The following is a 13,594-nucleotide window of genomic DNA, read 5'->3' as shown; positions in this document are numbered from 1 at the left end:
ATGGGGGAGCAGATAAGGTAAACAGAGGATAAAGGGGATTTGTGGTAAAATGACAGACTTAAGGGTTTTCTGTTGTGGCTACCTCCTCAAAGTGGAGTTCTTTAGAGGAGTGAGGCACTGTAAATACCCATTTCCAGAATATACATCTTTCCCTCTATGCAAGGTAAGTATGTTGACGTCTCATATTCATTTCTTGTTTATTTACCTTTCAAAAACTCCCATGAAATGTATTCACCATTATCCTCTACATTGTACCGATATTAACTTGAAGTACAGGTATTTCACCAAGAAAAAGAGCCATAATAATAATGGCAAATAATGCAGGTAAGCACATACAGTACATGCCTAAAGGACAAATGTGCAATATTGGGACCATTATCAATACTGTACATCTTTTCATCTGTAATCTTAACCTGTGAAGCAAGGATATGGCTGTTGGAAGGAACATGATTAAGTTCAATTATTGTTAAAAGGTTCATAAGTTACTGACCAGGCACAAAAGTTCATGGGCAGGCAATGCCTTTGTATCTTATCCCCTGTATAAAAAAAGTGAATAAGTTTTAATAAATACACATATACAAGAATACTACACTTAAGATGTTGTGCCAAAATTATTCTAATATGGTGTATTGTTTCTTGTGAACATTAATAATACTTAGCTTAAACACTAAAATTTTTCAGTCAGCACAAATATGAAACTTTCTTGTTTGTCAAGTTTACTAAACTATTTAAAAACATTAACAAGAAATTTTGTTCTTTTTCACTAAGAATTTTTGCAATATCTGGGAATATTAGTCTTTAGAATTAAGAAACAGGGCTAAATTCCACAAATTAAACAAAACTGTACATGGTTACTATTGCAACAAACAAAATCCTTACTGTATCAGTATGAAAGTCTAACAATTAAGATAAAAAAAGAAAGGTTTTCTTCATGATTGAACATTGGACAAAAACTTGCAAAACTGTCAGCTGTATTATATCATTTTGTTCTGCAAAATTTTTTAGACCCAAAATAGAAGCTCATTATGGATATACGTACAGTAAACCGTCAAAAGTCTGGAAAATTTGGGGGGAAAGGGGGTCCGGACTTGTCGATTGTCCAGACTTTTACCAAGTTCTTTTTTTTGGGGGACGTTTGGGGACCACTGTGCACTAAGCAGCCCCAAGACCCTTAAATTTATATTTTAATGTGTAATAATTGTCATGTGTGTTTACTTTTACATCTTTCCTTTATATTTACTAGTCGAGTTCATTAAAAAATTATTTATTTAAAAAAAAATTATTACCTTATTTATTATTAAAATATACAGTACTGCAGTGTCCAATCAGATTTGATATAGGCCTAACGAGAGCTAATAGGTATGAAAGATAACACAACAAATGTAAACGTGCTGGAGGGAGGTGGTGGGACTGTCCATTGCCACGATCATGTTTGTTTTTACTTCCTCAATATCATATTCTTGGACGATCAGCCTCTTCATCAATAATAATATAAAATATTAAATAGAAAAAATACTATGTATAATTTTATTTATTCATTATTATATTCTTGTATGATCAGCTGCTTCGGGTGTAAATTTCATTCATATAAAATATTGAATTATAGAAAGAAAAAAACTATATATACAAGGTAATTTGACTTCAAAATAATGGAGACCGAGATGAAGTACGCCAAGTGTGTGTGTGTGTTATATGTTCTCTTCCTGTGGCTGAATGTGTTGAACTTAAAGCTAACCAATCACAGTGGGGAAATAAACTGCTCACTCGCGGGTCCAAGAGGAGGAAAGAAACCAAAGGATTGCTCACTGACGGTAATTTCAAATGACAAATATTTAAGGGTATGGATAAATGCTCTTGCCCAGAAGGGGTCCGGAATATCCGAAATCCAGACTTACGGGGTCCGGACTTTCAAGGGTTTACTGTATACTTATGGGACACATTGTACAATGAACGTCTGATAAATGCAATTAATTATTTTGTTTAAACTCTTACCTGAAACAAATTATACATATCATCACAAAGTTCTTGGACAAAATTCATGTCTGATAACAGTGGGAGAACAAGGTCCCTAATTTCATTGCTGAAAGCAATTTTGGCCCATGGTAGCCATGCCCAATGGTAAGGATAAGCTCGCCACGAGTCAGGATGTTTAAATGGGAAGGCCAGGCCATTGTCAATTGCAGCTACTCTGACCTCTGGGGGCTTCACCACTGACCAGTCCTGAAAGTTAAGCAGTGTCAATAAATTTAAATACATACTAAATAGGGTGGAAGAGGTGTGCCAGAAGGCCTTTTAGTACACACACTACAACTGACTCATTCATCTTCAAGAATACTGAAGAGCCGAATGGAAATGATCACGAGGTAGTAAGATAAGAAAATGAGTAAGTAAAGTGGAATAAAGTGGTTGGAAGGGGTATTGGCTAAGTATGAGAGTGTGGCTGTATAACTGTCGTCAAATCATTAACATATGGAGTTACAGGAAGGTTACCCAGTACCCCTTCTCTCTACCCTAATTTGACTCCAGTAGTACAGTACAGTGACCCCTCGTTTAACGTAATTTCGATTAACGAACTGCCTTCCATAAGGATCTTCAATTCGGTTAACGAAGTTCTTACGAACCGACCTCAACATGTTTTCGCTTGCACTGACCGGGCAACCAGCTTTAGTATCAGTCCGCCAATACATTAATCGGTTCTAGGGCTTAAATTCCTTACTATTTTAGTAAATATCAAGAAGTTTATACTATTCAATAATTTTAAAAGTTTAATATTCAATTTTTTTGTCATTTTAACTATTATTGAACATAATTGAAGGTAAAGTGACTAGTTTAATGCTCGGCATCCAGCCTCTTAACACAGCAAACAGGAGTTAGTCTCTCTGTTTTCACTGGAGGTAACATCTTGCTTGAGACTCTCTTCAACTAAACGCATTTTTTCTGTGTTTCCAAGCAAATTATTGGTCATTTTGAAATATATTTTACATATTGACAATATATAATGCAGTGCAGTGTTGATTTAAAGAAAATAATCTTGAATTACACCAAGAGAGCTAAAATTTTATGGGTGAAATGGCACCATGGGGTGACTTCTCTTCCACCCCAATGCCTTCTCTTCTTCCTTCTCCTCCACCCCCATTCTAAATCCCATCATCATCATCATCCAGGAGCCTTCCACATACACACCTCAAAGTAAGTGAACTTTTCTACCATTTTTGTTGAATTTAGGAAATTTTCGGTGAGCTGGAACCAATTACCCAAAAACCCATTGAAACAATGGTTTCGGTTAACGAACTTTTCGGTTAACGAACGACCTTCTGGAACGGATTGAGTTCGTCAACAGAGGGGTCACTGTACTGTATTACTTCATTAACTTACAGACCACCATCAGTGTAGGCATGTACATCTTGATGCATTCTCATCCATACATTTTTTCTTTCCACGCATATCTTTCTTTCTAAGAATATTTCATATTCATATCTTTGATATTTATAAAAAAAAAAATTTAGAATGTTCATTGCTTCACCAAATATTAGTGCAGGTTTCTAAATTAAAATTAATTGTAACCACTTATCTTTACATGAATCAGTACATTTCTGAAACTTTGTTCCCACCAGGAATTTCTTATGAGGCAAGTTACAAGCATCTTCAGTTCTTAGATTGTACCAAAACTTGAAAAAAAATTCTCTATGAAATACAGTATCTGTTGGTTTCTCTTACCTCACCCTCTCCTTCATCTGCTAGTTCTGGTTTGTCATACTTTATCAGCCAGTTGTCATTACCACGGTCTGTATTTCTAATGATGTAGTCCAAAATAACAAGGCGCTCAAACTGTAACTGAAACTGCCTGCTAGTTGTCTCCCCTAAAGGCTCAGTCTCAAATCGCCTCAGCCAATAGTCTGCATCTTTGAACCCCTGGGAAAATAAAAAGGATCAACTTAACTTTTTTTTAAAACAATACTAACACTACACACACTGTGAACAAGGACCTTCAAGTAGAGGTAGTCTTTTATATTTTACTAACCCTTCTGTACAGTATATACAGACTTTACCAAAATACTAAACAATGTAGGCAGGTAATCCCTGATCAACTCAGGGTGAAGCAAACTTGACTTGACAACAATGAGGGTGATTGGAAGTCCTACAAATTATGCCTAGTTCCCATTCTGTGCCAGATTTGTTTAGACGTAGAAACAAGCACCAATGCCAGGAAAAATTCTGTAAATATGCAATTTTTTGTGGAAACATGAGAACTTAAGTCTCAATACCAGGAATGCTGTGCAACAATTGTTCTGGCTAATAGGAATATTGCTGTATGTCTTTAGCACGAGCAACTTCCAAAAACATGACCTCACTAACTTCTGCTCAAAAAACAATACAAACCTCACTAACTTCAGCCCAATAAACAATAATACAAAGTGTATGCAGCACATGTATGCATCACTCTCCTTTAAATACAGCAAGGGCATATCAGGAAGCATACTTAAAGGGTGGCAATCATTTGGATTTACTATGGCCATTGAATATCGATTTTGTAAAATATCTGCACAAAGTTCATTTCATCAATAAGATTTTCTGGAACATTCAGTAAACACCCTCTAATCCAGACTAATTGGTGGGAAGGCATGTCTGATTTGGCCAAAATTCCGGGTTGGGTGGGGGTCTGTATTACCTATATTGCAGGGTGAAAATTCCTGAGGGTGGGGAATTTCCAACTCAAGCTACCTAAGAACACTGAACCTACTGTAATTTTTAGCCTATATTAACACCCCCAGGGTTTTTGTACCACACATTAATTTTTTTTTAGCCATTTAGAGTTTTAAAAAATAGTGGAAAAAAAAATCCTGTCTCATATGCTCTTGGCAGCTTGACTATGTGCTGTACACTATTCATCATATTCATTACACTTCACTTTTGTGCTCCACTGCCTTCTCTGAGGCAACTGCTGAGTTACTCTTCTGTGCCACCACGGTGGACAGCCACCACTTATGCAACCCCCCCCCTCATAGTAACCAGATTTTGGTTGTGTTTTTCTGGGATGGGGATACAGTACACAAATCTGGTGCTGGACCCCAGTCAGGTTTGCAAGGGGATCCAGGTTAAGAGTGTCTGGGTAAAAGGGTGTTTACTGTGATTAAATGCATTATCCTTATCACTGGTGGTGATCAATTCCAATTATAACCTCAAGAGATATTTACTTACCTCCACAAACAATTGGAATGATCCAACTTTAGGTGGAAGTCCAATTCTGTGGAAATGCCGACCTACTTTGGGAAATCTTTCAGAGACCAGCTTCTTCGCTCTTGATTTCTCACGATCTATCCTTGTGTAATTGAAAGTTTCACTGGCTAATTTTACTACCTGAAATGCAAAAAAAAAGGAATAATTTCTTAGTAAACTAAAGTATTGTTCACTTCAACTTAACAGTTACCGGTACTTACAAAGTAATACAGTAATGCAAGAAGTCATATATATATATATACAACAAAATCACACAGGTACACACATCTGAAAACCCCAGGTAAGTGGCTGGTCTGGAAGAAATACCAGCATGAATTAGTATTAGCTCAAATCAAGCTGGCTTTGTTGACTTTATCATAAGCTTCTACTGCCCTTATTACTACCTATAAGCAGTTCCTCCACTGTTGGTTGGCTTTGATCTTACGGATAATAAGAAATCATCCTTTTGTTGGTCCGAGTGCACAGCCACTGATTATGCTTAGTCAGACAAAAACTTTCACGGATTACTGTCACTACTTACTGGACATATTTCTTAAGGGCGGTGCTTCAGTCATTACTTCAACCATTTAAGGTATACAGTACTCAAGACCAAGCTGGTGAAGGAATACTACCTCACTGTGACTCAAGCTAGGCTCCTTTTTTTTCAACGATCACCAGGAAGCCGTCAAAACAGCAGTTCAGTATACAGGCCATGTTAACCCCCTTGCATACGAGCTAAGATTTAAGTTTTCCAGTTCCAAGATCACATTTCTGAGGCTCCCAGGGCAGGCACGACAGTGCAAGGTGATTTTTTATTTATTTATTTATTTTTTTTTTTTTTTGCTTTACCAATTTCCCTTCCAAAACCTTTTTTTTTACAATATATCTTTGGCTATATAACCAATTGCTCTGCAACATATAAAAAAAAGAATAATACAAGTACAGTATATAGCTATTTTTCATCACTTCAAATAAACATGATTGGAAAAAAATACACACCAGTACATTCACAACTTCCTATACACTGCTAGAAGCGGAATTTTATGAACTTACCCCATCAAACTGTTAAATCTACAATACTGTGTAGTGCATAGAGTAGCCTCGGGTAATTTGGTGACTTTTTAGTTAATTTTTTTTGTAATTTGAGGCTACCCAAATTAAGGTACAGGCACTACAATTTCCCTAACTATTGCAAAACTTTTCTTTATTTTGTGAGAACATCCAGGCTGGAAGGATTTTTCAATCAACCACCATGCCGATACAATTACTACTGCACATGTGCACTTTCCCAATACTAATGCCATATCACTCTCCCAGTTCTCAAAGTAAAGGGCTCGAGAACAATTCCTCTTTCTCCTACAATTCCCCATTTCAAGTGAGAAAGGAAGAGAAGGAAATTTGCCACGCTTGCCACGTAAATTAAGGAATGTACCGCGTAACTAATAATTGGCACGTCTGGACAGGTGCCGCGTAAATGGCCAAACGTGCATAAAATATCCGCGTAAACCCAAACTATACTGTACTGTGATTTTTTACTTTGTTAATGTTCTTGGTCCCTATCTCACAAAATAACCTGTGACTACTGTAAGCAAGTACTGCAGTACGCATTTTATAATTATAACCTATGCACGGATAATTATCCACGTCCCCAAACTTTTGAAAACCTCCAAACTCGGTGGGTTTAATTAGACTGAATTTATTGTAATTTAGCACCACTAATCAGTTGTGTTTAAACTAGCTTGGTGTTAGTGCTTCATTGTATCACTCTACTGTTACTGACTAAAACAGCACCTCTGTATTTGCAAAGGCATCCAAAGAAAGATCACTGGTAGACTTTTATCTCCAGCGTCATCTACTCAAGAAGAGAGCTACACTAATACTGTAGTAATAAAAAGGTAGAAACACTGCAGTTGCTGGATGCAGGTTAGATAAAAAATAAGGTATTGAAATTTTAAGAAGTGTTGTCCAAAGAAAATGACCCCCCCCTCCCTGTAGATGCATATGGAAATAAAACTAAATGCAGCCTAAATAATGATTAAGTCCTGGATTATGCATGAATCTCATTGTGCAGGTGAACTAATTTATGTTTCTATCAATCACAACAAAGAATTCAATTCATATAAAGTCACTTACTAAATACAACATGCGTACTTAACTGATTAAAACACTAAGCTCTATTTTAAAAGTACAATACTGTACTGTACCATGTAATATACAGTACTTCAGTTTTAAAAGTACTGTACAGTATCACATACTCTAGTTTCAGAAATAAGTACCACATACCCTAGTTTTAGGAACAACATTGAGCTGTAACTTCTGATCTACAAGGGAGGCTCCAGCCTCAGATAAGTATCCCTGGTTAGGCACGAGGCATGAGCGACCAAAGCAGCATGGACAGCAGACTTTATGTAGCCACTTGGTCCACTTGGGATTAAGGCGACCATATGGTTCCTCATCTTTGGGTTTGTATACAGCAATAACTTTCTGTTAAAGTAGACAATAATATTCATTTAGTATATAATACATCCCCCTACCAAACCAGATGTACTGTGGCTTCAAATACAATTTTCAATTCATTACTAATGTCCCTGATAGACCGGTATGAAGAAGCTTATCTTGAGCATAAACTTCCACTCTGTTGGTTCTATATTGTGAAACTGAGATTAACCTAGAAGAAAAGTACCCAACACTAAAGTATCTTTCACGAAAAACAGCCATTAGCAGCAGTTGGATATGTATAATAATACAAATGTTTTATTTATATATCTATCCATCTTAATCCTGTAGCTTTCCCCCATCACATATACAGTATGTATACATTTTTACAACACAATTTCACCCACATGTACACCAGCCATTGCACAACTCTTCATATTCTTACACTGTGACTCACATAATTCTCTTGGTGTAAATACTGTACTTCCCTTTTCTTAGCTTAGTAAAATTCAGATTTGTTTTTTAAATATATTCCATTTTCTCATTCTACTTTCTATTCACTCTCCTAACATCCCCTTCTTTGATCTACCTAAACACAATACTGTACTCTCCATGAGCCATTCTATTGCTCCACACCAAGTTACAATCTATACATGGCTATTTATGTAACTCTTTCAACTGGAATCTAAAAACTCACCACATTACTGTTTTTGACAAAGTAGCTCCCACTGGACCCTTGGTATATCCTTTCAGGATATATTCCACTTTCTATAGATGTTTCTGCTTGTCTGACCAAGTCTGTGAAGTGTGGGTCATCTGAAAAGACAGGATATTTTGGTTAACATTACCATGAACAATGCAAATACTGTACCGTAATACTTGAGAAATTGATGAAAAATAAATAATGATACACTCCGTATAAATAATGGTATCTTTAAGCTCAGGAGATACTGCTACGATGAACAAAGGAGTCAGCAGTCTGCTAAATGGAGTATTGATCTTCAAATCCCTGTCTTGTGGATCCCTTGGATAAACCAGTTAACCTTTCCCTTCTTCTGTCACTGGCCTTAGAAGATAGGGACTTGACAGTGGTTGTTCTGAAGAAGTGAAAGTGCGTATACAGCCAATACTATACAACTAAGCCCTCAATCACCATGGTAACTAGTGATTAATAACTATACAAATCATTATGATCATTAAAATTAAAATGGAATAAAGAGTATATAAGAGCATATACAAACACTATCAATACACTCACAATAAATTGTCCTCAGACTGTTTGATGTTATTCTTGCATCTATGCCTCCCCAAAAAAAAAAAAAATGGTGGTAAAGTGCCAAGTGCAGAAGAAGTATTTGTTGCACATAAAAACTTAATATCCAACAAAATATGACATGAAATTCACTAAAATTAATACAAGAGTGCAATTTATTATAAGCTCCTTCAGAAATTTTTTTTTACAAGAATATTTGATCTACAAAACCCCAATTCACAAAAATTCGCTCCTACAAGTCATTTTTTTTCCTGTGATTCAGTATACGAATGAAAGCCCAGCTTTTACGAAACAATTACGGTATTTTTCCAAAGCATCTGAGAGCATCCCAAGCTCTTTGTATGTTAATCAATCATGCCTAATAGCCCCAGTGATAGTTCTTCTTATGCTGATGTGATAAGGCATAATAAAGCATAATAAGAGTGGTGATGAATCAGCAAAGATTGGTAGAGACTTGAACATGCCACCCTAGACCATCTCTACCATCCTAAATACAGGTATGTAAGTGAATTTATGCTTTACATTCCTTATTTAATGCTTATTATGCTTGCTTTACATGCCTGCTTTATTTTCTTGCTTGGCAGTGTGCACGACAGAGATATCTCAAGGGTAGAGGCGAGTCTTGGAGTGTGGCCAGTCCCTAACCCCCTGAATCTGTTATATTCTCATAGGATTAATTACTTCGATAAACTTTGATTCACTAACCAATGATTTTTCAGTCCCTATATGCGTCGTTTATCAGAGTATGCAGGTAAGGTCGTGGTAGTTGGGGACAGCCAGGTGAGGTTTTTAGATAGGACTTTTTGTGCGAGAGATAGGAAACGTAGGACTAGGGTGTGTTTTCCTGGGGCTGGGATAGGGCATGTAGCTGAGAGGTTAGACAGGGTTTTGTCAGGGGAGGGTACCAATCCAGTAGTGTGTCTTAGTGTGGGAGGAAACGACAGGAAAGATTAGGAGTGAGGAACTTTTCAAGAGGTATAGGGAGGCGCTGGGGAAGATTGGAGATAGGGGAGCGATCCCGATAGTATGTGGTGTCTTGCCTAGAAGAGGGGTTGGTCGTGAATGGCTGTCCAGGGCAATTGCTATAAATTGCCGACTGAAAAAACATTGTGCAAACAATGGTTGGGCATTCATTGATAGCTGGCAACGATTCTATGGCAATGACTACCTGTACAGTCGCGACGGAGTACACTTGTCTCGTGAGGGGGTAAAGACGTTGTCTGCATCCCTGGAGCGTGAAATTGTCACTCCGAAGGGGGGGTTTCGCCAGTAGAGAGAGGTCGGGGAAAGTGGGAGTCAAAAAACAAGCAGATCCTGGGAAGTAAAATTAGTTACTCAGGACAAAGGGTAAAACAGGACCTGGGAAGGGTAGGTTTAAATGTATACTATACAAACAGTAGGAGCGTTAGAAATAAAATAGACTTGCTGAGAGCGGTTGTATGTACCGAGAATGTAGACGTCATAGCAATCACAGAAACTTGGATGAATCTGGCGAGCAAAATTTTTTTATCAGAGTACCACATAGAAGGGTACAACCTTTTTCACAAGGACAGGGAAGGTAGGAAGGGGGGAGGGGTCGCACTCTTCGTCAAGGATACATTAAAATGTTGTATCAATAATTCAATAAAGGGTGAAATAGGAACCGAGTCTGTATGGGTAGAAATCACGGAAGGAAGAGAAAAACTAATTATGGGAGTGATTTACAGGCCCCCAAGTCTTGGGAAAGAAGCAGCTCAGCCTATATGGCAGGAAATGAGTAGGGCAGCAAAATACAACAACCTATGCATTATGGGGGATTTCAACTTCAGAAATATTGACTGGGACAACATTGTAGGTGACTATGAATCTGAAGACTTCCTAGATGCAGTACAGGACAATTTTTTGAAACAACTAATTACAGAACCTACTAGAAGTGACAATATATTAGACCTAGTATTAACAAATAAAGAAAATATTATCAAATATCACAGTAGGGGAAGAACTAGGTAACAGTGATCACAGAGAAATTGGGTTCACCCTAAATTGAGAAACAAAAAACAATGACAATATGGTCAGAGTCCCAAACTTTTGGTTGGCGGATTATCAGGGGTTAAGAAGGTACCTAGGTGAGGTCACCTAGGAACAGTCACGTCAGTCCACAGTAGGAAGGGGTGAGGTCATAGATGACACAACAATTGATCATGACTATAATATATTCACTAGAATACTACATAAAGCACAAAACAAAATATACCATGCAGAAAAATTAGGTCAAATAAGAATGAGCCAAGGTGGATGACCAGAAAACTTAAAATGACATAGGAATAAATAAAGGAATATAAAAGAAATTAAAGGGAGGGGAGGAGCAGCTCAGAAATAGGTATAATGAACTATCTAGGAATGTTAAGAAAAATGTAAGGAAAGCAAAGAGAGACTATGAAATCAAAATGGCAAGAGAATCCAAGGCGAATCCCAAGGGATTTTTCCAGGTATATAGGACAAAGGTCAAGGACAAAGTCGGGCCTTTAAAGTCAGGGAGGGGGAGAAGTGATAAATGGCAGTGAAGAAATAAACAAAGCATTGAACAGCTACTTCTTATCAGTTTTCACAGAAGAAATTTGCGATGAAATTCTAGAGGTGGAACTGATATTTAAGGGAAAGGAAGAAGAGAAATTAAAGAACATCACTATCAGAAAAGAGGATGTTTTTAAGATAAATAAACTAAAGAAAACAAAATCCCCAGGGCCGGATGAAATTTTCCCTCGAGTCTTGAAAGAGTGTAGGGAACAGATTAGCGGACCCCTCGTAAACTTATTTACAAAATCATTAGACACCGGAGTTGTGCCAGACTTGTGGAAACAGGCAAATGTAGTACCCATATTCAAAAAGGGAGGCAGAGCATCAGCGTCAAATTACTGGCCGATCAGTTTGACGTCAGTAGTGGGGAAATTTCTTGAATCAATTATAGCAGATAGCATCCGATCGCATCTAGAGAAAAGCAAATTAATCTACGACTCTCAACATGGGTTTACAAAGGGAAAATCTTGTCTAACAAATCTGCTGACGTTTTTTAGGAAAGTCTTCGAGGTAGTAGATAATGACGAAAATTACGATGTTATTTACTTAGACTTTAGCAAAGCATTTGACAGAGTACCACATCAGAGGCTTCTGAGAAAAATTAAGGCTCATGGTATTGAGGGGAAGTTTTAAATTGGATAAAATCATGGCTCACCGATAGAACGCAGAGGGTCAGCGTAGATGGTGTTAAATCTGAGTGGGGCCGTGTAACCAGTGGGGTTCCCCAGGGGTCAGTACTAGGCCCACGCTTGTTCATGATCTACATAAACGATCTAGATACTGGAATCAGCAGTGACATAAGCAAGTTTGCGGATGACACCAAAATAGGGCGGCAGATTAATTCAGGGCAGAATGCAAATGCATTACAGGAGGATCTAAGTAAATTGCAGGGGTGGTCTGAAAAATGGTAAATGAAATTCAACACCAGCAAGTGCAGTGTACTTAATATTGGAAGAACAAATACAGTACTGATAATGTATACAGCCTTAACATCATCAACCTAGAGAAGTCGACTTGTGAAAGAGACCCAGGGGTACTTGTAAGCCCGGACCTATGGCCTAGAAAACAGTACGTTAATGTTCGAAATAAGGCAAACAGAGTACCTGTATTGGGTTTTATATCTAGAAGTGTAAGTAACAAGAGTGCAGAGGTCTTATTGCAACTATATCTTGCGCTACTCAGGCCGCACCTCGATTATGCGGTTCAGTTCTGGTGCCCCTATTATAGAATGGATATAAATTCACTAAAGTCGGTGCAGCGAAGAATGACAAAAATTATTCCGGGACTTGGAAACCTTCCATATCAGGATAGGTTAAAGAAACTAAACTTGCATTCCCTAGAAAGACGAAGAGTGCGGGGAGATATGATAGAAGTATTTAAGTGGGTGAAAGGAATCAATAAAGGGGATATAAATAAAGTTCTTATAATATCCGAGCAGGATACGACTCGGAGCAACGGATTCAAGTTGGATAAGTTTAGGTTTAGGAGGGAGATAGGAAGAAACTGGTTCACAAATAGGGTGGTGGGCGAGTGGAACAAGCTTAGCAACTTTGTAGTAAGTGCAGGAACTGCGGAAAGTTTCCGGTCCGACTAATTACCCAAATGTAGCAGCAATGAAGTCAAATGATGGTCATACAAGCATAATTCGGGCTGTGAATCACTTCTCGATTATTATTTGGTGTCATAAAGTCAAAAAAATTGGTAAACTTAATTTAATCTGAGTTGTGTTGTGTTGTGTTAGGTTAGGTTAGATTAGGTTAGATACATGCACTTGATCTATTAACTCAGATTAAATTAAGTTTACCAATTTTTTGTGACTTCGTGACACCAAATACTAGTCGAGGTTAGGTTAGGTTAGGTACATGCACTCGATCTATTAACTCAGATTAAATTAAGTTTACCAATTTTTTGTGACTTTGTGACACCAAATACTAGTCGAGAAGTGATTGTCAGTCCGATTTATTCATCTAGGACCATTATTTGACTTCATTGCGACTACATTTGGGTACATTTGGGTAATTCCTCGCTCCGTCGGTACATGCACGTGATCTATTAACTCGGATTAAAGTAAGTTTTCCAATTTTTTGTGACTTTCTGACACCAAATACTAGT

General features: G+C 37.5%; 1 protein-coding gene across 3 annotated transcripts in view; it reads right to left on the bottom strand.

Moving 5' to 3' along the window:
* The window catches only part of LOC121853179 (phosphatidylinositol 4-kinase type 2-alpha-like), a 65,157-nt gene that overhangs the window by 5,010 nt on the left and 46,553 nt on the right, over positions 1-13,594 (bottom strand). For all 3 annotated transcript variants that reach the window (XM_042347152.1, XM_042347151.1, XM_042347150.1), the window contains 5 exons: positions 8,351-8,469; positions 7,501-7,701; positions 5,200-5,358; positions 3,718-3,912; positions 1,993-2,220 (listed from right to left, as the gene is read on the bottom strand). In XM_042347152.1, the coding sequence (XP_042203086.1) occupies positions 1,993-2,220; positions 3,718-3,912; positions 5,200-5,358; positions 7,501-7,701; positions 8,351-8,469 (902 nt within the window). The remainder of the gene's footprint in view (positions 1-1,992; positions 2,221-3,717; positions 3,913-5,199; positions 5,359-7,500; positions 7,702-8,350; positions 8,470-13,594) is intronic.

The sequence above is a fragment of the Homarus americanus genome, unplaced genomic scaffold, assembly GCF_018991925.1.
Source record: "Homarus americanus isolate GMGI-L3 unplaced genomic scaffold, GMGI_Hamer_2.0 scaffold32871, whole genome shotgun sequence".
Lineage (NCBI taxonomy): Eukaryota > Metazoa > Arthropoda > Malacostraca > Decapoda > Nephropidae > Homarus > Homarus americanus.
The sequence above is the reverse complement of the archived record's forward strand: the minus strand, read 5'-3'. Positions and strand labels throughout refer to the sequence as shown.